This window comes from Symphodus melops (genome assembly GCF_947650265.1).
Source record: "Symphodus melops genome assembly, chromosome: 8".
Lineage (NCBI taxonomy): Eukaryota > Metazoa > Chordata > Actinopteri > Labriformes > Labridae > Symphodus > Symphodus melops.
Window position 1 is genome coordinate 24432268 of NC_136698.1, and position 25016 is coordinate 24457283.

At 41.9% G+C, this 25016-nt stretch overlaps 1 protein-coding gene across 2 annotated transcripts in view; it reads left to right on the forward strand.

Annotated features, from left to right (window-relative positions):
• Window positions 1-25016, forward strand: part of ryk (receptor like tyrosine kinase) — a 35837-nt gene that overhangs the window by 5336 nt on the left and 5485 nt on the right. The window contains exons 2-14 of one of the 2 annotated variants that reach the window (XM_079349832.1): window positions 7906-8027; window positions 8106-8205; window positions 9522-9653; window positions 10829-10891; window positions 11480-11618; window positions 11943-12043; window positions 13460-13543; window positions 15635-15760; window positions 19083-19169; window positions 21050-21119; window positions 21633-21765; window positions 23475-23584; window positions 23724-23883. In XM_079349832.1, the coding sequence (XP_079205958.1) occupies window positions 7906-8027; window positions 8106-8205; window positions 9522-9653; window positions 10829-10891; window positions 11480-11618; window positions 11943-12043; window positions 13460-13543; window positions 15635-15760; window positions 19083-19169; window positions 21050-21119; window positions 21633-21765; window positions 23475-23584; window positions 23724-23883 (1427 nt within the window). Of the gene's footprint in view, window positions 1-7905; window positions 8028-8105; window positions 8206-9521; window positions 9654-10828; window positions 10892-11476; window positions 11619-11942; window positions 12044-13459; window positions 13544-15634; window positions 15761-19082; window positions 19170-21049; window positions 21120-21632; window positions 21766-23474; window positions 23585-23723; window positions 23884-25016 lie in introns of both variants that reach the window. The other variant, XM_079349831.1, reaches the window with a different exon arrangement.

A 25016-nucleotide genomic window follows, 5' to 3' on the forward strand; every position in this document is an offset into this window, starting at 1 on the left:
CTTTTAAAGATATTTCTGAATACATTGAAGTTGCAGAGATTGTTTTTTTTCACCCGCCAACTTTCAAGATGTTTTTTATTTTATAGAAATGCAGACTATGGTAGTAAAGCCTGCTGCTCTTAAAGTTCAATAGTACAATATGTTTGGTACGGATCAATACATCCAGTTTTCTCAACATTGTGTTTTTGACTGCGTTCATGTACTTTCCCTCATGTCGGCGGATCTTGAAATGTTTGTACAGCTTTAGAATCGGACTCTCAGCAGGAGCAGCGTCGCTCATGGTGGATGAGATTGATGAATGAAAGATGATCACACTTCCTCAAAGTTTTCCCGGTGATAGTTGAGCTCCTGTCCTTCACTTCCTGTCCCCTCACCATAGTCCCTCTGTCCCACTGCTGGACGAATGGAGCGTGATGTGTTTGTCAGGCAGAGGAGAATCCACCATGTTTAGACAAACGTAACACTGACTGTTCCCTCAGATTCCCTCAGAGACACTGCAGTGCAGCCCGAGGTTCGAGCTGTGACATTAACAGTGCTCCTTCTTTTCCTTACTCCTGGAATTCTGGCCGTCCATGCGATCATTGAGATGATGGTTGAAATAAAAAGAAGTGCTCGACTCTGTGTATTCACTTGCTGTCAGATATAATATGATGGTTTTGAGCCTAGTTTCCATGGATTATTCATAGCTCGACTTGATCCCAAACGCATTGCTCCAAGGAATTCTTCTTGATGGAAAGTCAGCACTTAGAGTCTGTTTTCTAGTCTTGCATGGCAGCACACGAAACAGTGTCACCGGTTCTGCTGGGCTTTTCAAAACAAAGCAAAGTGGCCAAAATCAGTATTGTGTTAAATAGTTCTTTATTCAAATCAGCAGGTCTTCCCGTGCTCAGCTTGTGCAGTTCCACATTTCAATCAGACAAACTCCATTCGGTGTAACACTGGCCCAACCTTGGAAAAAAAAACAAAAAAACATTCCATTGTGGAAATTCTAGCTCGATATGTGTTCATTTTTTTTCGACCAGTTTAGTTGACCACTCTTTTGGCTCAGCAAGCAAAAAATCTAAATAACCAGGCTCTTATGAAACTCTGGGGCAAGTGTGCAGAATTGCTTTGAATTCTGAAAGGCCAAGTGCATGTCGAGCAGCGAACCCGCCTGCCTCCTCCCCTCCTCCAAAGAGCTGAAAGGCAGGCAGGGGCTTTGAAAAAGAGCCTGCGAACAGTGAGGAGTGATTGGCAGCAGTATTCATTTCCTTCATGCCACTCTCCAAGGATCCTGTGCATGGTTGAATAGAGGAGCCCCTGCTTTCACATCTTTTGTCTGAACGCTGAGGCTCTTGGACTGAACATGGGCGGCTGCTTTGCAGGAGTTTTCCTGCTTTGTGTCAAAATTATAAAATCTTTATCAGATAGATGTCATCTTAAAAATTCTGCTCTGGCAATGTTTTGGAAATGAAGAAGTGTCAGGAGCAGGAGATGTTGAGTCCAGTTTGTGTAGGATTTCCTAAATAGAAAGAAAAACATACCTTTTTTTTTTTTTTTTTTTTAACACCAAAATATTTGACCTTGCACAGCCCAGCTTCCTAAACCCTGCTCTCACAAAGTTGCCCATGCAAACCAGCATCCAAAAATAGACGAGGTCAATGGCGTGCCTGAGATGAAATCATTCCGCCTCAAACATCTAATCATTTTCTCACTAAACCATCTGATATTTGCCGAGCAAACGAAGGAGCCCCTTCATCAACATGTAACCATCAGCGAGGTGCCTATAAAGGGACATCAGTGGAGGACAGACTTGCTCAGTTTCCTCACCCTGCCCCGGGGCTCTCCGTGGAATTAGAGAGAGAAAATGATGGCATGGCTGCTTTGAAGAAAGTCAAAGAAAACCACACGCATGGTGTTTTTCCAGGTCTAACATGTTGTAGCTGTTGCAGCCTAATTGTTGAAGCCTGGTACTTTTCTCTGGTGAGGAGGTCTACTTCTATACCGTGTTGTCTTCTCCACCGTTTGGTTCAAGTTGGCCATGAAATCTCAGTCTGAGCGACCTTAGAAGAAGTCTGTGAACACGGTCATAGATGTCCGTCCTCTGGCGTCAAAGGGAAGCAGCACGCCAGCTAAATAGACCTGGAGGGGATCCACAATGGAGCAAGCCATATAAGAGCAACATTACACGTCTTAACTGAATATCATCCAGTTGTTTGAAGCCCATTTTTATGATAAGACTGTTTGTGCAACACTATTAGCTCTGGTTCAGAAAAAAGTCACAAGTATAAGGATGAAGGTATAAGTTACTCGGGGCCTGCGAGCTCACAGCTGATGAGGTTTTTGGCCAAAAGCTGCAAAGATCTACTTCTCCGTTTGCTTTTATTCTTCTGGATGTACAAGAGCAATAAACTGAATTGTAGAAATGTATGTTCATTAGGCTTAATGTAAGTGTAGAGGTGGGAAGAAAAATCAATTGACGTAAAAATCGAGATTCTTTGTATTTTATTATTCTTTTGGGGCTAATCAGTCACTTCAAGAAATTCAGCTAGTCTCACACATGACTGTAGTAGATCCTGAAGCATGTAGACTTTAAATCCATGAATCCAAATCCAATCATGAGACTCCCACAGATTCGCAGCCCTGATGTGACTCGCTGTCTTTTTGTCACCAAAATAAAATTCTGCAGAGAAATGTCACTGTTAGGATCCAGGAAGTTTAACACACTCCTGCACCGCTTTCACAACCATGCAACTTTAACCAATCTCTGCAGCTTTTCCACAAGTTCGACCAATCCTTTATTCTTAAAGACTGCCACAAACAAAACCCTGCAGTTTAGGCCACAACAATCATGTCATACGCCGGCAAAATCCTGGAGGGATGTTAACTTATGTCTGATTGGCTGTCGCAGCTTGAAGGTTAAAACTGAAGACTTCCAGCCCCTCCTCTGCAGACTTAATTACCTGGATAAGTAGTTACAGCAAAACAACTCTCACAAGTTCCCCACGTCTCTGAGAGCTGACTGTGAGATGGGATGGCATGTCAGGTGATTTCCTACTGACATTGTTAACCCAGTTTCTTGTCTTAGAGTGGCTGTTCCTGAAGCGAAGGGAAGCTGTTTGAGAAGAGAGGCACAGAGCTAAGATGCTCTTTTTCTGCACATTAAAAAAGTATTTATGCTTTTGGACATTGTTCATCCTGCATTTAAACACACGCTTGTATATTTGTCCAGTTAGCCATACTTTTTGATTGTGTCTTTCTGATTGGCATATTCACATTGAGGAGCGTGAGGCAGCTGCTTTGCATGTTTAATCCATTATGTTTTTAGCTTCATGTCTTTTATAGTCACAGAGCAGGACCAGTTCTGTCCAGTTAATAGGTTTTCCAGTGTGTCTGATATCTTAAAGAGGACATATTATCCCCCTTTTCCCACCTTTTCAAACAGGCCCCCTGTGCTCTAAATGAAGCATCTGTGCTTTGCTCCAAATATAACTGTATCAAGCAGCAGAGGAGCTTTGTGACCCTGAAGAAACCAGCTCTCTGAGGGTGTGTGTCTTTAAATGAGTTTTTCTGGTAGACATCACTCCTTCGCTAGCGAGAATACGAGTGGCGGACCTGCACAAAAGTTTAACTCTAGGCTGGGGGTGGAGTTGATGGGCGGAGATACCAGAGGAAGGGAGGGGATTTTATTTTTTTTTTTTTACCAGAACCCCACTGTGACATCACAAGGAGAGCACATTTTAAACTGAATTTTTCTCTCTGTTGCAGACCACAAACAAAGGACTGGATTTGTTTCACATTTCGTTGGTCAATAGAAACTCAGGTTACCCAAATATATGTTCAAAAACACTGTCAGAGTGGATTTTTTAACAATCTGTCCCCTTCAAATCTTGAGATCCTGCCTCCATTATTCCCCCTCCTCATGTCTCATTCATGTCTCAGGACTTTGTTTGGAGTTTCCACTTGATAGAGTTTCACGCGGGCCCTCATTTTCTCCTTCCTTGTTTAATGTGACCAGTATCTTCCAGTGAACGCTGAGGGGGGGCGTTTATCTCCTGAGCACTCAGGGATGAAGACTTTGGGAGGTATAGTGTTGACTGTGTGCACAAGAGGGTCTTTGTTGTCCATCCTGGACCTTACCACCTGGTCATGGCCACCTTTTGTTCTCCTCGTTCAAAGTCTGCAATGTGATCAGCAGCTCGCAGAGGAGAAACTGCATGTTGGCTCAAAGACCTGCAAAACCCCAAAATGTCAGGACTAACTTAGATTTGATTTAATGATCCTGATGTGTTTATGATTTATAGTTCTATTTTGACCTCCGCACATAAAAGGAATGATTTTTCTTTTGAATACATTTATAGCGATTTTGAATAGAGTTTTGTCTACCAGTGTCTATGTCAGTGTTCCAGTAGGAAAAATGCTGGAGGAGGAACGGCTCCTTTTGAAAGCAGTGTTTATGTGTCTTGGAGAAAGGAAGTAAATCATGCTGAAGGTGAAGCTGCGTGAATAGAAACAAATATCTGAGGTGTGATGTGTTCGAGGAATGTCAGCTGGCTGTTTTTGAATGAGAACACGTTATTGCTTTTGTTTAGATTTCAGCAGAAGCTCGTGTTGTTGTATTTCTGGGAATCGTTTTTCCAACACGGAGATGGATTTTTATTCAACAGTGGCTTCCTGAAGTACATCTGCAAATCCCATTTTAAAAGGCTGTGTCTGACTCCTAGTTAGCACCTGATCAAAAACAATGATGGGCGACTGTAAAGTAACAATAGTCATCTTAGTTACTTTGAAATCAGCCAGAGTGTGTCAAGTATGTTAACCTGGCTGTGTGTGGAAAAAAAGTTTTTTAAAGATTTGTTTTCAGGCTTTTATGCCTTTTTTTGGAGTCAAGGAGAGAAAGTGGATGGCGTTGGAAGTCGGGTAGAGAGAGGGGGTAGACATGCGGGTGGTGGGCCACAGGCCGGAGTCGAACCCAGGCCGCCCGTGTGAGGACCATAGCCTCTATGCATAGTGACGCAGGCGCTGCCGGCGCCCCATGAGTTTTTTTGGAAATCAGGGGGGGAGAGAGAGAGGAGTGGCGTGCAGGAAAGGAGCCACAGGCTGGACTCGAACCCGGGCCTACAGCATCCATATATGATGCACGCACCAAACACTGTGCCACCAGCGCCCCCAACATGTGCTTTTTGAATTGGCTTTGGAAAATCCACACACTAAACAGATGCTACTTTTAAAGCCACGTGGCTGTGAGAGTTTGTTGAAAAGGACGGACATGGTCCTGAGTAACAGAAGCCAGTGAAGCTCTGATTATAGTTTCTATAGTTTGATCATCAGATATACAAACATAACTTCATTTTCAATCAACAGTACCACCGTATGTCTGCATTGATGACGAGAATAAACAGTTTGCTGCAGCACTGACTGACACATGTGGTGACTGTGTACCAAACGATGATTGTTGTTAGGTTTGGGATTTAGTTCACTAGTAGTTGGGTGGTGTTGTTTATTTATTGATTTGACATGTTTTCTTTTATTTACAATATTTTTTGGCTGACACCGTGGGCTGAGTTCAGGGTATTTAAGTTAGAGGCAGGTGGAGGACCAGCATGCACCTGGGTGGGCCTAAGCGGTATGGCAGGAGCCACATTGTTCTTTGTTCTTTTGTTTTCTTTCCCTTTAAAACAAAAAACCAACAAAGAACCGCACATCTCCTGCATGGAAAATGGATTTCTACTTCTTGCATACACCAAAGCCCCAACGGTGCATCAGTGGTCATTTCATTAGGTTTTTATAGTTTTAATTTATTTTTGTTTTTCCATATAGCCATAGTGATCAAGGACACTTTCTTTTATCCAAACATTGTAAGAGTATGAGTTAAGAGTAACAAATGAAAGTGTATTTATCTCCTAATATTTGATTACAAATAGTGAACATAGTAGATTTCTTTCCGTTAACGTGAGGCTTTTGTTTGGGTCAGTTCTGTCCTTGCGTGTCTGCAGTTGGATGTGTTTTCAGATCAGTGATGGTTGTGTTGTGTTTGTGTGCTGACTGTTGTCGTTAATCACTTGACACCAACAGAGAGAGAGAAATGGAAATGTGGAAACATAACAGGCTGCCAAGTTATCACGCTGGAATTCAGACTGATGATGTTCATTTCCTTTTTGTGTTGAAGGAAGCTGCGTGCATTGGATGTTTGCATCTGTCCTGCAGGGCTGAAGGGGAGCTCTCAGTATGTTGTTGTGAACAAACACTAACTTATAAGGACCTTGTTTATAAGAACTGCTTCAAGTTGTGCTGGTTTTCCCATTCCTTTCAAATTCCTTCACCTTTAGAACCCCGTATTCCCTGTTCTCACTTTGTGTACACAGGCGAGCTCTAGTCCTTCACATTCCAGTTGTGAACTACTGCAGTTGTGTTCGAATCAATGGCTGAGACTTAGTGGGAGGGTCTCTGGGCCTGTATGCCTGGTTGCATGGTTTAATTGGCATCAAAGCAGTGTGGCTATGTGTTGAGACAAGAGAAGTACACAGAGTCGAGCTTAAGAGAGGCAATTATTCCAGAACGTGACTGTGTGGCCTTGTGCCCATCTGCTGTGTGCACACTATACATTCACAGGAGAGACTGTGACTTCCTGGTTTGTGTTTGTGTGCCTTAAGTGAAGCTTAAGTGACAGAAACAGTATCTACATGCTCTTATGAGATAACTAAACAGTAAGGTGAAAATAGTCCAACTTTGTGCAGATGTTTCCCTGAAGCTCAAAAAACATAAAGAAAACTATACATGGAGAAAATGTGTCTTAAACATTGGAATAAATGTGTAACTAAATGCTGATTATCACAATGTAAACTGTACTAAGAATAGATCATGTAAACACAATATTAATAATTACAATTGAGCATACACATTTGAATAAAATTAGAAAATGACAAATTTTAAATGTGATTGTCCATGAAGATTAACAGCTCTATTTCAGATGTATGTATATTAGACAAGTTGTACTGTTTCCTATATACATTAGAAGTTAAAGGCCCCCAATGTACATTCATTGATTTAATATTTAACTGGATTGGAGCAGAAACAGCTTTCACTAAATAAGTGATGTAAAGTCAGCTTTCTCGCTCTGCTTGCTAAGGCAGCAGTTTACGTAACACCCATCCCCTCTTTAAGTTGGTAAATGCCTGAGAATGTTTTTAATTGAGCCAATGTGAGAGCTGCAGCTCTTAGACAGCCCCAGGGTATTGGGGGGAGCCTGGGCACATTCTTCCCCTCTCTTTAAACTAGATACTTGGAGACTGATAGACAGACCCAGCTCTGCCACACAGACGCTTTCAAGGACTGATAGCACTGCCCCGGGCCAGAGTCGGGGATTTCAACAGCACACATTAGTCTATCTGATGCAGCAGGACCCCGATGGAAAGACTTTCTGAGCCTGGATTTTTTTTTTTTTAAAGTGCAGAAACTAATGAACTTTTATATGGTTTTCCAATTAACTTAAGCAGTCCCTAATCTTCTGATGAAGTGTGAATGTTTGCACAGAGTGGATGCTTTTTTTTAATTTTTTTTTTATCTTCGAAGGCATTCAAACCTTTCTTAACCCTTACACTGCCCAATTTGGTTTCCTGGTTAGAAAATTGTGGTCATATTTTGGATGTTGTCTCACTTGAACGTTTTGAAGTTTTCCACTTGGGCACTAAGAGGTCTCAAGTACTAACAGATGTGGTTAGTCCATCTCTCTTGTTGTGGGGGGAAACTCTCCAAATCCAAGCTGGCAGTCTGATTGGCTATTTGAGCATTTTCCTTGGGCTGGCTAGATTTTTCTCTTAATATGCAAATATGTTGTCTTTTATCTTGTGTTTGGTGCTTTCCTTCAAGATTACCACACTATGAAGTAAACCTCCCTGAACTTTGATGTCTTCTGTCCCTCCGCAGGCCTCGATGCAGAGCTCTTTTATGTGCGGGACAATGTGGTGAATCATTACGCTCTCTCCTTCACCCTGCCCGTGCCCAGTGACACCAACAGCCTTCACTTCACATGGCATTCCAAGACAAAGGTCACTATTAGGGTTTTTTTTTAATTTTTACTTCCCTTCCTTTTCATATGCTGACATTTTTTGTTGTCATTTTTCTAGGTTGACTACCGGCTTGGCTTCCACATAGAGAATCCTATTGCCATGAACCAACCACGGACCAACATCTCTATCCAGGGGGAGGTGCCCCGTGTTCCCTCTGGTTGGTCAAATGCTCACTGCTCAGTTGTGTTGCCATTTCACATGAATCTACCCTCCTTTAAAGGAAGAATGCGGGACTTTTTTGATCCAGTAGATGTCGCCCTCGAGCACCGGAATGAAACCAAAACAGACTGCTGATTAGCGACACCGCTGTTATTCTGAAGCCTCCACTCTCCTCCAGCGACACGCCTCTGACTCCACTTGTGTTTGCACAAAGGAGTTATGAATTAGCAAGCACCATGATTAAGCACAAGCAGACATAATTGTCTTTGGATCGAGCTGCAGTTGCCTGTGTCCTTGCATTGTTGTTAGCAAACTAATGTTAGCACATTTAGTTAGCTCGTAGCTTAATATTGGACAGAAAGTATCACAGAGTGGTCGTGATCCAAAAACACTGATGTGACATCCAAATAAGCAGTGAGTAGGCTGTTATTCTTCTTTTCTCTAATCTTTGACTGAAACAGCTAAACAGGATGTAAACACAGCTCTGACAACAACACAGCCAGCAGGACTCGAGCTTCTCACTCATTGTAGACAGTCAGGACTCAAAAAGACATCTACAGAATAAATTAGATTTCTGCTGTATTTATGTATACCTTTAATTTGTTCATTGTTGAGGAGTTTTTCATTTTCAACTCAATGGCGCCACAGCTGGTTGAACATCTGACTTTTGGAGCATCAAGTGGAAACCCAAGAAACCTTTTGGGGTTTTGTTTGCAGCCAGCAGACTCTAACACTCAAGACAAGGAGAAGTATGATATTTATGGTGATGGGCTTTTTGGTGCCTGGCTGGGAGTGAGGTGTGAGGATTGAAACCAGTCTCGCATCCAAGGCCGTCCATAAAGGGTGGTCAAAGAGGGGAGAGCTTTCTGGGGCCTCTTGAAACAACAACAAAAAAAACACAATTTATTTATTGTTTTAGTAAATTGTAGCCTTTGCCAAACTTCTCTTCGATAAATGATTTCAGTCTTTTTCTGTAATGTTTCTGACATGAGGAGGTTAAGATTTAAGTGAGTGAACTTCAGAATGAGTAGAGCCATACAAATCTCTCAGCTGTCACGAAGAACATGATAATGGAGTTACAGACAAGCTTAGCATAAAGACTAAAACATGGTATAACTGCTCAGCTTGGTAATAGTCAATCCATCCTTCAGCATCTCCTTTGTTTTTAAGTTCAATGATGGAGTTGAATCTGTAATAATCACTGATTGGATACATCTTTAACTTGTGATTGTTGTCAGATAAAAACCATGAATTCTGCATTATAGGAAGTTTTCTAACTAACGTGTGTGTGTGTCTCTGTGTGTGTGTCAACAGTATTTAGAGTGGACCTCTTCTGTTCAGGCAAGGTGGATGGAGAGGCTGTTATAACAGTGCAGCTCAATCTGACCATACACCCCAACAACTACACAGTGCTCAACTTCAAAAGGAGGAAAATGTGCTATAAAAGTGAGTATCACAGCAAGTCAGCATGTTTACAAGTCTTTATTTAGTGTTGCTTTTCTTTGGGACGTCCTTATATGACAGCCGAGATGACATGAACAACAGTTAATGGACAGCTTTGTGTGCTCTGTATGCAGCTTGTGCTTCTCTCTGAAACAGCCTGAAGATCATTATAAACGGCTGAGAGATTTCTTAACATGGAAACAAACTCATCTTTTTTAAAAAGGAATCCGTGGCTGTGTGAAAATCTTTGTATTCCTTAACCGTGGAGTAATGGTAACGTGGCGCTGAAAAAAATCCAACCTGTCGACCTTTTTTTATGATTGTGCCTGTAGCCTTGTAGGAGGACAGCCGCTGGACACTATTTCAGGATTTTTATTCTTTGGCCTCTTAAAGTGCAAGATGTTTCTTTCTTGTAAACTTGGAACTATCGATGTATGCTGCTTGCTGTGGGTTATGCACAATCTGTGTGTTTTCTGCCGGTGCTTAGTATTATTGGACTGTAATAATACGATACAACAAGATTGGGGCAGCGTGACCCACAACAAGGATTGAAGAGAATCTGTCTCAATACTGATAACAATGTTTTAAACGCTGATTCCAATGTGTTTTTCATGATTCTTTTTGGTGTGGGACTCCAAGAAAGGTTTTCTTTTGTTTTACAATGAAAACAAGTCAGAGTTTGTGTATTCATCTGCCTATAAAAACTCTTTTCTGAAGCAGTAGTCAGGTGTACCTGATATAAGCATGAAGGGGATCAGCTCAAAATGTTCCTGCTGATACTGACGTTGAACCAATGTATCGGTGCATCGCCGTAACGATTTTATCACAACATAGTGATTATACGTAGATTGAAAGACAATCATATAAAAGTACATCATGACATCTGATTAACTGGAGAACATAAAAATGTTTATTCACTGATATTTGGTGTCTTACGCCCTTGTGACGTTTCTTCTTCAGTCTGAATGTTGTGGAGGGATCACGTGATGATGGCTCCCATCATCACGTGACACATAGACACCAATATTACAAAGTCGTACAATTAATATGAATGTCCGAAGGCGTGATGACAGCTGAGCTTAGTGTGTGAAAAGGGCTGATAACTTTTTTTTAAATGTTGCTTCTTTAAATGAAGTCTTTACTCGACACTCGGACTGAAGGTTTTCTGTCTTCAACAGGAATCGAGTCTGACCCCAAGATGATCATTCCTCTCAACAATAACACTCTTCCACGGCCTGACTGTAAGTGTCTCTGCATCCTGCTCTACATTATCTGTCTCCTTATCGCATTTGGCATCAAGCTGAGGGCTGGCTTTGTAATGAGACGTTTCTCTGTATAGCAGTGCACACTAGTCAAACATCTATAATGACGGGATTCAATTTTGCAGTCTAAAGAGAAGGAAGCATTCACCTATTGAAGTTCACCCTCTCACCCCCCCCCCCACATTGAATGGTGGTCCTCTTTCAGTGGCATTTATTGAGAGTCCTTTGTGAGCCCGCTGCCACCAGGAACAAAGTACCATTAGTGGGTTTCCTCTCTTCTGCTTGGGTAGCCCTGAGGAACCTGGGGCCCTGAGAGGCTTTTAAATAGGTGATGAGAAAAGCTCTCAGACACTGGATCCTGGGCACATTCTCCACGACTCCGGGCCTCCATTAACGCTGAGCCCTCGGTGCACTCGTACAGAAACACTCCCAGTTGTTGCTCCGATTCTTTCTTTCTTTCTTTTTTTTTTATCAAAGCACACACTGGAGAAACTCTCGACAACATGGATCCTATTTCATCAGAGTTTCTCTTTGTCTTAACGTGTGCCTTGCTTTTTTCATCAGTAGATGGAGTGACTGCTCCCACCACCTCCACCCAGGTCTTCTATATAAGTGTCAGCGTCTGCTGCATTGTCATCTTCTTGGTGGCCATCATCCTGGCCATCCTGCACCTGCACAGCATGAAGAGAGTGGAGATGGAGGACAGGTTTGTTTCTTTAGTTTGTCCAGCATTGTCTCATGTCAGAGAGAGCAAAGTACATGTTATAAAGTCAAACTAAAAGAACCAGCACAGCCCGTGTGGGTCTGTTGTTAGTTTGTTGTTTTTGTTTCGACAGTGCTAAAGAAGTTTTCATCCATTTTACACATAACAAAGATCTCACTCTCAATCTGAATCTTGACTTTAAAACTGACTTGTAGTCATAAAATCTTTGGAACAACTTTATACACTTCATTAATGGATGTAATAATTGCTGGTGTTTCCAGGTGCCTCTGGATAAACCCTGTGTTTCTTTTCTTGGTTTATTTTCAGTGTGAGTGACAGTGGAAGCTCGCAGGGTCTGTCGCAGCCATCCACTCAGACCACACAGTACCTGAGGGCGGACACTCCGAACAACGCTGCTCCTGTCACCAGTAAGATGCTTTGCTGTAAAACAACAGGCACATAAAGCACCAGTACTCGTCTCATCTTGAGGCACGTTGGTGGACTTACAAGATGGCAGCGAGAAGCGTTCCAGCACATTCAGCCTGATCTAATCTCCTAACGTTGTTTTGTTTCTCTTCTCACACTGGCATCTGCAGATGCACATGCTTTTCCTAATGCAATAATGGACTGTGAATGACCTAATTAGCTTAACTCCTATCATAAGACTGTAATGAAGAACAGAGTTCCTGCTGGCTTGTTCCATGTTCGTTTGGTTGCTACTCCCCTCGTGACCCATTAATGTCTGAGCTACGTGTAAATGTACTTACTGTGCGTTTGGCATCTGTTCAGCCGTGAGAGGAGCACAAGCAGTCTTTTATATTAGAACCTGCAGGAACTGATCTAATCTGAATTGTTGTAATTTTAGAACTTGATGGGAAATACTGACACGGTTAAAGTCGAAGCATTGAGCGGACTTTTCTCAGAACTTGATGACATTTAATTACTGTGACGATATCAGGGCAATGAAATGACACTTTGATTTATTCAGTTAAAATATTGCTAATCAGTCACTTCCTGCTCTTAAACTAATGTCCTGTGAATCCATGGATCTGTGAATCCAGAATCGGTCTGACTCAAAAATCGATTCTGAATTGAATAATTATCCCAAGAATCGAATCATGAGACGCCCGTAGATTCCCAGCCCTTTCACTCTTCTGTTCAAGAGGGTGTAAAGTCCTAGAAAATGTTTTGTTTTTCAGAACAAAGACTTCTGATTACACAACATTTAGAAAAACGGTGAGATGAACAAAACTAAATGAACAATGACATGTTTGTGTACGTAGTTTCAGGGCGAGCCGTTTAGTTATTTACAACAGGAGATTCATCAAACTTAGTTTTGTTTCCATGACGATACATTTTCCTCCATCCCAGATGTAATGAGTTTACGAGCAGATGTATTCTGACAGCAGCAGGTCAGTGAGACGGTTATAAAGGCAGCTGTTCATCAGTGAAGAGATTCGAACTCTGCTGAAGTAAAAGTGACTGTAACGTTGATCTCTTACTAATCCTGTTCCTCATTGTCAGCGTATGATCCTTCACTGCCCCCTTGTGGATCCAGTGAGCACTACGCCTTGTATGCATTATGTTTGAGCGACCTAATTTTCCTTTATGCTTTGCTGAATGAGTTTATTTACATCACCATCCGCCCTGGTTATTTAACACAACTCCTAATGGACAGATTCACCCAACTTGCAGTCATGACTTGTTTGATGTTTTATGTGTTTGAGCTGAAAAATACTTTCTCTCAAGTCATGTTGTAATTTGAGTGGGCTACCCATTAAATCACCTCTCTCTCCCTCTCTCCCCTCTCCACTCCCTCCTCCTCCTTTTCCTCTGGTTATCAGACAATCACCCCGGTTCTGCACCCATCCTCCAGCTTGCTGCCTCCTCCTTCCAAAACCCCGGCGCTCCCCCTCATGAAACCAAAAGTAAGTTCCAGTGAAGCTCTGGACGCTGCTTAAGATACAGACTACTGTTTTCCTTTTCTCATTACATACACGTGAATGTTGTGTGTTTTGTCAACAGTTACATACACCTTACTCAGCTTTAATAAATACTCTGTATTGTGAGTTCATCTTTCTGTACTTAATGCTTCTGCGTGCCAAACGCGTCACACCTGCTTTACATCCTCTGTCGCCTTTTTCTGGTACTGTATTGTGCTGTGTGTTAATACATAATACGGATATACTGGTTACAGTGTTTTTAATAGAAAAGTGACAAAGATAATGATTCTTTTACGGCAGAAGCAGTTTGACATTTGCATACTTAACATTTTTTCAAAAATCTTGACAACTTATGATTATTTACACGTGTCTTTAAAAGAATTAATAATGTCGGCGTCGAGCCTCTGAACTGTCAGGATATCCGAGTCCTTTCAGTGTGCATTGGTTTGTTCCATGCTCTGTTGCATCTCCGCTCGTCCAATAGGAGGGTAAGCTCACTTACCTGAGCTCGAATTGAAACAGCTGCAGCTCCTGGACGAGCTTGAACTATCCCACATCCTGACGTGCCCTGAGGATTTCACGAACACGCACCCTCTTTTTCTTTGCTGCTCATCTCCTCCTCTGCAGCTGCAAAAGAGAAGTTGGGCCTTTTTCTCCTCAATAGTGGACACATACAGGAGGCCTACATAGTGCTGTGGCAGAGGCTACTTTCTGTTTTCCCGACTATTGTTTTGGTCTCCTAGCAACGAGTGCTGTTGCTCTTTGCTCGTCTGCTCTCTCCCTTTTTCCTCTGTGTTTGAGATGGACATTGAAACCAAGAAAAAGAACTGATGGGATATAAACTTTTGAGTGTGGTATTGATTCATTCATTTACATTTATTCGGCTGTTTTAGGTTTATGGAAACATGTAGTCCCTTTAAAGAAAGACTCCTCTATTGCTAAACATGGCAGAGAAGCTACACAATATTCAAAGAAAACCAACAATAAAATGAAACCATGAGAAGAACCAACACATTACAAAGGGGCATTAAAAGGAGTAAAATACAAATGAATAAAGATGGAGAATTTATTTAATTGCATTATTTCAGAATTAGCGACGGATATACCTGTTATAAGCATATGATAAGAATCATTATCTACAAGTCAAGGCCGGCCATGTAGGTCACACACAGCAGCCAGTATTCATATACAAATATTATTTAAAGTTAAGTTCACTCTTCAGATTATTATTAGCAGGTTCAGGTAGAGGTCTTTTTGTCTCTTTTTATTGTAAAACAAATGTCATTCTTAGTTTTTGACATGTAGGGGGCAGCATTGAGCCGTCCTTCGTTAGTGCTCAGTTACCTGCAGAGATTTAAACCTTTTGTTAAAGTGAAATAACTTGTAATGTGTCTGCACTTTTGAACACAGATCTTTTCTCCGCTTCAGTCTCGTGAACTCACAACTCGGGTTCAGATTTAAAATCGTAAACTCAGCTCACAGCACCAAAAAAAGGCTTAACGACACATTGATAATCCCGTCCAATCATTCTGTTAGAATATTTGTCTGTTTTCCGTTTTTTCCTTTAACCTACTGATCCGAGCCGTGTTCAGCCGAGGAGCTGTAGGCTGCTGTATCTCTTATCACCGACGTGCTCTGTGCACACGAGCTTGATGAAATAAAGGGGTGCTGTTTACATCACTTGTTCATCCATGTGGTGAAATTGTTGTGAACCTTTTGTGTGTGTTTGTATCTGAACTGACTCAGCGGCTGTAAACCAGCGGCTCATGACGGTGACTGCTGAAGGAGGTTAGGCAATGGATGTACTGTAACACGGCACGTCATATGGAGTTGCTCTGATGCAACATGTGCAGGTCACTTTAAGTTTCACAGATCATTGTTCTTGTAAGTGCTTCGATTCTTTGAAGTCAAACAAGGATTCTTTGCGGTTGAGTGAAAACCTGCCGTTGACTGAGAAATGTGTTTCTGTCATGAAAAGTGATGCAAAGCAGAAGTCCCCCAGAGTGATTCAAGGTGAAAAGATCTGTCAAGCTAAATTACATGCAGCTTATTCTGTGTTTTTTTTCATCCTTACAGGTTATCCATCTCTGCGAATAGAAAAGAATGACCTGAGGAGTGTCACTCTCATGGAGGCGAAAGCCAAAGTGAAAGACATTGCCATCTCAAGAGAGAGAGTCACTCTGCGAGATGTCTTACATGAAGGTACTTTTCTTCATTTCTCTCTGTCCTTTAAACTCTTTCTGTCAAATTTCTCATATTAAAATAACCCAAATTCAGATATTGTGCTTTTGGCCCGTTTAGGAGCCAAAAGAGCTAAAGACTCCATCATTTGAGAAAATGCAAGCAAATGAAGTACCCCATCTTCATCAATCAGACAAAACATGCACCGCTCTCAGAAAACGTTCACCCACCATGACTGCCACAGGCTGGGGAGATTTTTCATTTGGCGAGTAAATTTTGGAGGGCTGACCGCCACAGGCCGGGTAAATGTTTAACCAAGAAGTCATCAAAACTATGCTATGAGTATTTAGCACCTTTTATATAGCTGCAGCTACTGTTCTCTGCTGTCATGGCTGCGCAGGGCACGCTGAGACACACCAACAAGCCTATTAGTGTGCACCTTCTAACTCATCAGCACAGTTGATCCGTGACTCGTATGGACCGAGTCGGGGAGCACGTGATTCGGTCAAACGGTCGGTTGGACTTTTCTCCGTTCAGTCTCACCGTGTCTGCAGCTAACATAATGAAAGCAACATCCTCTCACAGTCGCTGTCGTCTCAGTCTATGAACGTCTCAGACTCTGTGAAACAGCGCTGAGTTACAAACACTGCAGGTACAGAGCAGGCTGAATGCACGCGCAGCAGGAGCAGTCAGAGACGCACACGTCTAATAATGAGCAGACTGAAGTGTCCAATCTTCTCAGAGATAAATCAAGGGAGAACTTGTTCTGTGGAAAAATAATGTTTTATTCTCTGATGGATCTCTGGGACTTTCTTGCACCATGCCGTCTTGTTCATGCTGAGAAAGCAGAACAAAGTGTCACCCACCTGGGGGAGGGGTTTCTGCCCTTTGTGATGTCATGAAGATGGCCTGTTTGAGCACACATTTTCTGAAACGTTTTGCAGACGAGATGGAGAGGATGGACTTTTCTCGTTTTTTTACACGTAAAAAAAAAAAAAAAAAAAAAGGTGTTGACCCTCTACAGATAACACCCCAAAGCTGCTTTTTGCCCCACAATAAGTGAGCATGCCTCGTCAGATCAGCAGAAGTGTAAACTCAGCATGGCATAGAAAAGTTCTTTCAGAGGCACATTACACATTGACAGAAAGCCTTAGACGCTCGAGTCCCTTAAATCTCTTCCTTTGGCTTCATATCAAAGATGAACACAAAGATTGGAGCTTCAGTTTGGCTCAATCGGTCTTCCTCTCTTGAGCTGTTGACGCTTTTGGACACGATTCAGCATCGTCATGGAGTGATGGAGCCGAACAAGACTGTACTTCACATTCTGGAGATTTGCCCATTCTGGGGTTTGTGTGGCTGTGAAAATGATGTAATAGTTACCCAAGGGTGTCTGCAACGCAACAGAACAGAAAAGTGTGGGTGTTCTGTTATCTTTTAAAATTCCACTTAAAGGCCGTCTGGTAGTATTGTTGTGTCTTCTAATATTTAATCAGAATGCAGAAGCAGCGCTCCCTGTTTAAAACCACTTTACTGTCAAGCGGCTGTGACTGGTCCTCTTCATGTCAGGATGGATTCAAAGTGACGTGGCTTTAAAAAGCTTCAAAGATGTTCTGTTGTTGTTATTATTACTCGCTGTGGATGTGACGCGCTTTGAAAGATTGTCTCTGATTATTTGTGGCGTATCAAAGTTTCTGGAAACTTTCCACGTATTGTTCTTCTGTACAGAAACAGGAGTGGTAGGGAAGGGTGTTGTTAGGATTTTATTAACATGAATACTTTATGTTCCTGTGTCAATACGTAGCCAAACAAATCTTTACTGAAACTAGAATTCTGTGCAAAATACAGAAAAGTCCAGAAATAAATGTGCACCTATTCAACTGTCTTTCATTATCGAGCAGAAGTTGTGCTGTTTTAACATGTTGTCATTGTGAAAAATATTTATTATTATAAATTAGAACTTCTGACAACATGCTAGCTGTCTCTTGACCACTGTCACAGGGCGTTCACACTTTCAGAAAACTCCTGAAAAACGTTTCTATGTGTGAACACAAGCGGCCACATTTTTCACTCAGGGCTTTATTCAGAGTTTTCTGTCAACATACCAGTAGTATTTAAAAAAATAAAATAAAATTTAACACAGGAAATCTGAGTAGTCAGCAGGATATAATCAGGAGAATTCCCCTCAAGCTAGTCGGAGAAGGTGTTGAAGTTAATATCCTGTGACTGCTGCACGGTGCACAGAGTGTGAGAGGCCGCTACGAGCTCCGTGCACTTCATTAAACAGCTGCATTATGTCACTGAATCACACATAGCATTGATAAATCTTGTCATTTTAGCATCTTATAGCAAACTCTGTTGCTCAAGAGACCCCCCCCCCCCCTTCATTCATCCAGATGGCTTATAAAAGAGCTGCAGATAAGTGAGTTAAAATAACTGAAGGATCTGCTGAAGTCACACGACTCGTCTTCAACTTTATAAAATGCTGTCTTTGTTGAGTTTACTTCAATAAATACATTATTGAATGTTATGCCCTCTTAGCCTAGATTGCACTCACAGTGTTGCACCATCTCAAACTCCATGCCAGCAGGTTAATCATAGCAGAGGAAGGTTAGACATTTCCAGGTGAACACGCGTGCATCTGTCCCTGTCTTACATGACGTGTGTGGATCAGTCAGGTAACGTATACATCTTACAAAGACTGAGTTCATACAAATGAATTATTAAAACTGTGAGCAAAATTGAACAAATGGAAGAAGTCGGAGGCCATGTGCGAGGCAGCTGAACTCTGTGTTGGATTGTGTTTTTGGGAGCCAGCAGGTCCAGACAGGCTTGATGGAGAAGGACGGGGAGGGAGGGAGACAGTTACACACTAACCCTGTTGTTTTGCTCCGTCTCCTCTCCTGTTGAAACACAAGGCAGAGATGGCCTTAGGCCTTACATTTTTTCCAAGTTTATGTTGATGGTTTATCTTCTTGAAGCTTAAATGGTATTTTAGCTCAGTGAAGTCCTGGAGCAACGGGGTGACAGTTCAGACAAAGGAGATGATGAACATTGCTTACTTTGCCTTTCCACGTTGTGCGTCTTTCTGAATGGTCGAAGTGATGAAAGGTCTGCAGAGCCTCAGTGAATCCTTCTTGTTCTGGCTCATGTCTGTGACTCCGGAGCCAAAAGCTGCCTAACCCCTAACAAAGCATTTTAAGCAGCAGATTGTCCACCTCTTTTCCACGGGTCAGCCAGGCACAGTGCCCTGTGAGTGAGGTGACATTTGGATCTTTGAATGTGAAGACTCTGGCTGTGTGTCTCTTGCCCTTTTTTGAAAATAAATGTGATTTGTCTTTGACAGGCACCTTTGGCCGCATCTTCCACGGCATACTGCTGGATGAAAAGGACCCCAGTAAAGAAAAGCAGGTCTTTGTGAAGACCGTGAAAGGTAAGTGTTCAGTCTACAGACTTGAAAATAAAAACTGAGGTAGCCCATGTGACGTTAAATATTGTTCAGTGGACCCCCATCATAAAGCTTGTCGTTTGACTTCTGTCAAAATTGGTTTAAAAACTTGAACAAACACTAAATCACGCTACTTTAGTTAACCACATCAAACGATGATTAAGACCTGGATGTGTTGCTGCTGCTCCATCTTTCTTCCTTTCTTTCTCTATGCATCGATGCTGCAAAATATCCCCTTATGGCTCAAAATGCCTGTTCCATTGAGAGCACCATCACATGTCTGTAACTCCATGGACGGCATTTCTTTAACCATAAAGAAGGTCAACATTGACCAACAATCACTCTCTCTGTAAAGGCCTGTGGATCCATGGAGGCGTTATTTGTGTAAACCCTTTCTTGAGCCAATGAAAGTCATGAAAGTCTGTGACATCATCAGGGAGTCAATAAGGCAGAGCAGGAACTTGTAGCTGGGATCCACTTTTATGTGCATGTTAAACCCAGCCGAGGAGAATATCGGTCATTGTTCTCAACGGCTCCGTCTCCATTGTTTTAGTATTTGAGCCATGACTTCTATGTGTATCATTTATTCAAATTCACTTTGTTTTAGTATTTGAGCCATGACTTCTATGTGTATCAGTAATTCAAATTCACATTGTTTTAATGGGATGCTGAATGTGATGTTGAAAAATCCTTTAGACTGTCAGATTTACCCCCAAAACGAACAGCTTACTCCTTTGATGGTGCTTTGAATGCAGCTGAATGCTGACCAACAGGTTTATAAAGTCAATCACAAACAACAGAGGCAAGTCCAAAGTGCACTCTGCTAACTCGTCTGTTTTATTTCAAACCAGATCAAACAGCGTAAACATATGAAGAACATGTTTTTCAGATATACTTCTTTAACTCAGACTTCATCTTACAGCAGAGTAATGTTCCTCTGCTCACGGTTAGAAAGAGTTGAGCTTTCAGATTCTGTTATACTCATCATATTTATTATAACAGACAGGTAAATGCACAGTTGTCAAACACATAAATGCATTGTTAGTTCAGGTGTGTTGTAAGTCTTTCCATGCCATACAAGCGGCTGTGGGTTTTTCTAAGAAGAAGCGTACACTGTAATCCTCAGTGAACGTCACTGGACCAAAGCGTGGTTGTTTAATGCTTACAACACAAGACGGATGACTGAGGTTGTTGGCCTGAAACATAGCTAACACTTCAGTCGTCACGGTGTAGTATTTGATTTATTCTACTTTTGTAAGATTGTTAAGCAAACACTGTCTGCAAGATATAGAAGGTGCTTTTCTAACAGCTTCAGCTGATGGATACAGATGGTTTAAACTGAGTGATCATTCACACACAGGTGACGGTTGATAAATAATATACAGCTCACTCATGCTGCAGGGTTTGCATGCCGTTGAAAGAACTCCTTTATTTGTTCTTTGTTAGCTGCGTGTGTCAGCTTTGTGTGCCTTTTGCCTTCTGACCTCTCGTCCTCTCGCTGGTGTTTACTCAGGGAGGGGTGGATACCAGACTGCGAACAATATGCTCATGCCAGTCTTGGCTTTGCTCGAGTTTTTACTTCCTTCTCGTTTGCCTTTTGGAGAAGAGAACAATGCCGCTTTCCATAAGAGCCAGACGATGGCAAAGCTGCACACACAGATTAAAAACACTGAGCTTGGCACCAGTCAGTTTTCCTCTCAAGTTTCCAACTTACCAACGAGTGTTGGCAGAGAAGTCGAGGGATACGTATAAAAAGTAAAAGACTACCTGGTGTCTGAGAGGGCAGAAATGTCCCCTCACCTTTGCATGTTTGATCCAGATGACTCCACGTTCTGACTTGACTTCTTGTCTGTTAAACTGTTTAGATCATGCGTCTGAGGTGCAGGTGACCATGATGTTGACTGAAAGCTGCAAGCTTCGAGGACTTCATCATAGGTGAGTGGAAGCAAACACGGGTCATCATCACTTCTTTTCAAGATGTCTATTTTGCAGTATTTGCTCCCATTCAATAAAACTGCAATAAAGAAACGATATAAACATTGTGTGCAATTGTGCAACAGTTCCAGTGCAAACATGGACGCACATACTTTTGTCCTACGTCTGTGTACTAACAGTCTGTGAATCACTTGGTTTGAGTATCGACTGTGTGTGCAGTATGTTGAAGTTAGTTTGAGGGAAAAAAAGAAAGAAAAAGTTCAGCAAATACTTTCTGAGAATTGGACTTCCTGTGTACTCTATGCATATAAAGTTTTCGTCATGGACTCCCACTTCTTCCTCTTTGTTCTTTTTGAAGTCAGCAATTTGAAAAAAATATTGTTTTCACTTCCTCTTTTGACGTTTTGCAAATGGTTTGAGGTTAATCCTATTTGCATGTAGCTTCATCAAATTTCAACACAATGTACATTGACAGTATCGATTTTGTGTAACACATTGTTCCTGTTCCCGCAGAAACCTGCTGCCTATAAGTCATGTGTGCACAGAAGAGGGGGAGAAGCCCATGGTGCTCTTACCCTTCATTGCTTGGGGAAATCTCAAGCTGTTTCTGCGACAGTGCAAGCTCGCTGAGGCTAACAACCCACAGGTGAGGCTTCAACTTGACAGCGAGACACAGGAATCACATATTAAACCATTAAAATAAAAGCCTCAGTGTGTGGAATCGTATTGAGACATTTAGCACAGTATGAAAATTAATTCCCTCAGATTCATCCCCGCCTGAAAGAATGTTTTGTGTGTTTGCAGCAATCATCACCACATAACACCTACCAGTAACTCCTGTTTACACTTTTCATACGAAGTCTGTTGATTTAGTCTTGACGTCGATGCTCAAGGCAGAGATTGGCTATGTAAAGACAATCAGCCTTTTGTACAGGTTAACCTCAGGGAGTCTTTGATGCGTTTGGCAGAGCCACATCACAGATCCAACCAATCAATCAAGCCCAAAATACAGATGTAGCAGACACAAGACGAAGCTTGCAGCCTGCCCGCATGAATCAAAACCGCTCTGTAAGGTTTCAGGTTTCAGCGCCTACGTTCTCAGTATTCTCATTATGTAGTCTGGCAGTCGGACAAGACAAGGGCTTAGTCATTTAATTGTGCTAGTGCAATAAACATTGGGCTATAAATCATAAATGCATCAATCCGGTGGAAGATTGCCCTCTCAGGGAAGCACAATACTAGTGTTGTTGTTGAACATCTGCTTTTAAAGGTAGAACAAACAGAGTTTAGAGTTGACCTTTTCCACAGTTGTCATAATTCCATTGAAAAACCACCTGTTGACTTATTTTTCCTGTGCACTGAGGGTAATTCATGTCAGTAGTAGATCACACTGCCCGCTGTCAGGTAAGATTCAACAAATGTCCTCGTATGTGTCAGAGCCCAGGGACTCGTCTGCTGCTGAGTTCATCGTGAAAACACATTTACATCGATGCAGTAAGAAGAAGAAGCAGACTTTTTAGCCACACTGATTGTTTGTATGTACCACCGGCCTCACTTTGTTACCAGTCAGGGGTCTTTTCTTTGCTCAGTGTGCAGGCTTTCCTCAGTCACACCTGCTGTCTGAACCATTGTCTTCAGGGGCTCCGAGCACAAAACAAACGACTGCATTTAAAGTCACACTCTCGCTCCAACCTTTGAACACCAGACTCTTTGAAGCTGTGGTAGGCACTGTGGTGCTATAAGCCAAATACTAATGCCAGCTGGACTGGTTTCCATGTTTACAATCACACTCTGAAGTTATTTCTTTAGTTTGTTGTGCTGAAATATTTAAAATAGCACCACAAAGCGAGTACTTTACGATGCTACAGGATCTAAAGTTAAAGGACACTAAACCTTTTATCTTTTAAAATGAGTTTTTCTCTTCCAAATTCTGTGCTACCTTTCATAGGAAACCACACGCTGCACAGTGTTGCCGACATCTCAACCTTTTCTTGCTCAATGGATATTTGTACTGAATCCATCGCAATACACCAGTTGGTTAGTGATGTTTCACAACAGAGAATCAAAAGACTGACATTACCAGACCTAGCAAACAAATGCTATTTTCCTGTTGGTTTCTCTTTCACCTTACATGTAAAGACTGAAATATTCTCTGTGAAAGTAACTCCCATATTTGACCCATAGATGACTTTGTCCCCGCTCAAAGGAAATGAGATCAGTTTGACACAAAAGGCCAATTTCTCCTAAAGTCATGCTGTCTGTCCCCACTCCCTCCCCTTTTTGCCATTTTTGTGTTTTTCCTTTGTCAGGTCCTCAAGTGCACACTGTCTTACTCTCTCTCTCATTTCCTCTCAGGCGATTTCTCAACAGGACTTGGTTTACATGGCCATACAGATTGCATGTGGAATGAGCTACCTGGCTCGCAGAGAGGTCATCCACAAAGACCTGGCTGCCAGGAACTGTGTGTAAGTGTCCCTGACCCGGCTCCATGCTGCCGTCACTCATCTTCATTTCTTCCATGTTGCCTTCAGGTGATTTTGTTTGGGATTTAATTACTCAACGATAGAGACACCAACTGTTCTCTGTTGTTGTCCCCCCCCCCAGCATTGACGACAACATGCAAGTAAAGATCACAGACAACGCCCTTGCCCGGGACCTATTTCCTATGGATTACCACTGTCTGGGGGATAATGAGAATCGACCTGTCCGCTGGATGGCTCTTGAAAGTTTGCTCAACAACGACTTCTCCAGTGCCAGTGACGTGGTAGGAACATCATCAAAACTGAATGTTTCAACTGTGACTTCACCCAGTTCAGCATTTTAGTCGTCGCCATGTTGGTTTTTAGAAGAGAAGTGACCAAATTCCTCCAGCGGTTGAAACAAGAAAGGAATAAGGGTTTAGCAGACTCAAATTCATCAGAGTCAATGCCAATGGCTAAATCATATCGCTTTCCACATAGGAGACTGGCTGTTCGCTCACATCAGGAGTGTCAGCGGCTGATCAAAAAAAAAACTAGCAAACAGGTTTCCTGAACCGTTCTTCTCATATGGTCAGGTGTTCCTCTGCAAAGGAATCAACATCGGTAGTCTTCACCATGCATGGCCCACCACAAATAAATATGTGCATGACACGATGAGCTAAAATATTTTAACAATTTCAAAAATGATTACGCCACTGAAGCACGTTGTCGGTACAGTTAGCTGCACAACAACACATTTCATTGTATTTAAGAGCATCAGCTTTTGCAAGATTATACTGAATTGATATTTTCCCTCTTTGCATGAAAACAACTTCAAAAGTCCCTAAAGCTGTAGAAATATATAATATTATTATTATTATTATTATTATTTTTATATCATATTCAGTGAACGGATTAGACATGGTGATATCTTGCAGGTTGCTTTCAGGACACTTTTTTAACTCTACGACTTGATTCATAAACACAGTTGTACGGAAAAATGAAAAAACTTTGCATAGCTTGAATCGCAAAGCTAGCCAAGAATCATTTTCCGTCAATACAAGTCAACAAGATTATTTCTTCAGCAAATTTGGGAATCTTAACACTGGGTCTATTGGGAGGGACTCGTTATTGTAAGCAGCCTCAAGAGGCCATTTAAGGAACTGCAGCTGATGCCCCTGAGTTTTTTAACTCCTGTTGGGGACTTTACAACCACACGTGTGGATTTTAAAAAAATGTCTTGCAGTTGATCCACACAAACCTTAAATTAGCCTTTCCCTGTAACGAACGGTTTCCGAATAAAAGGGATATAATATAGAATAAGAGGTGAAGGAAATGACCCCTATTGTGTCAAAAGCATTTTGTCAAAGTGTCAGAAGGAAAGGAGGTACAGTGTTGAGCCCCGTGCGTCTGTCTCCAGCTCTTCCCTCTTTCCTGT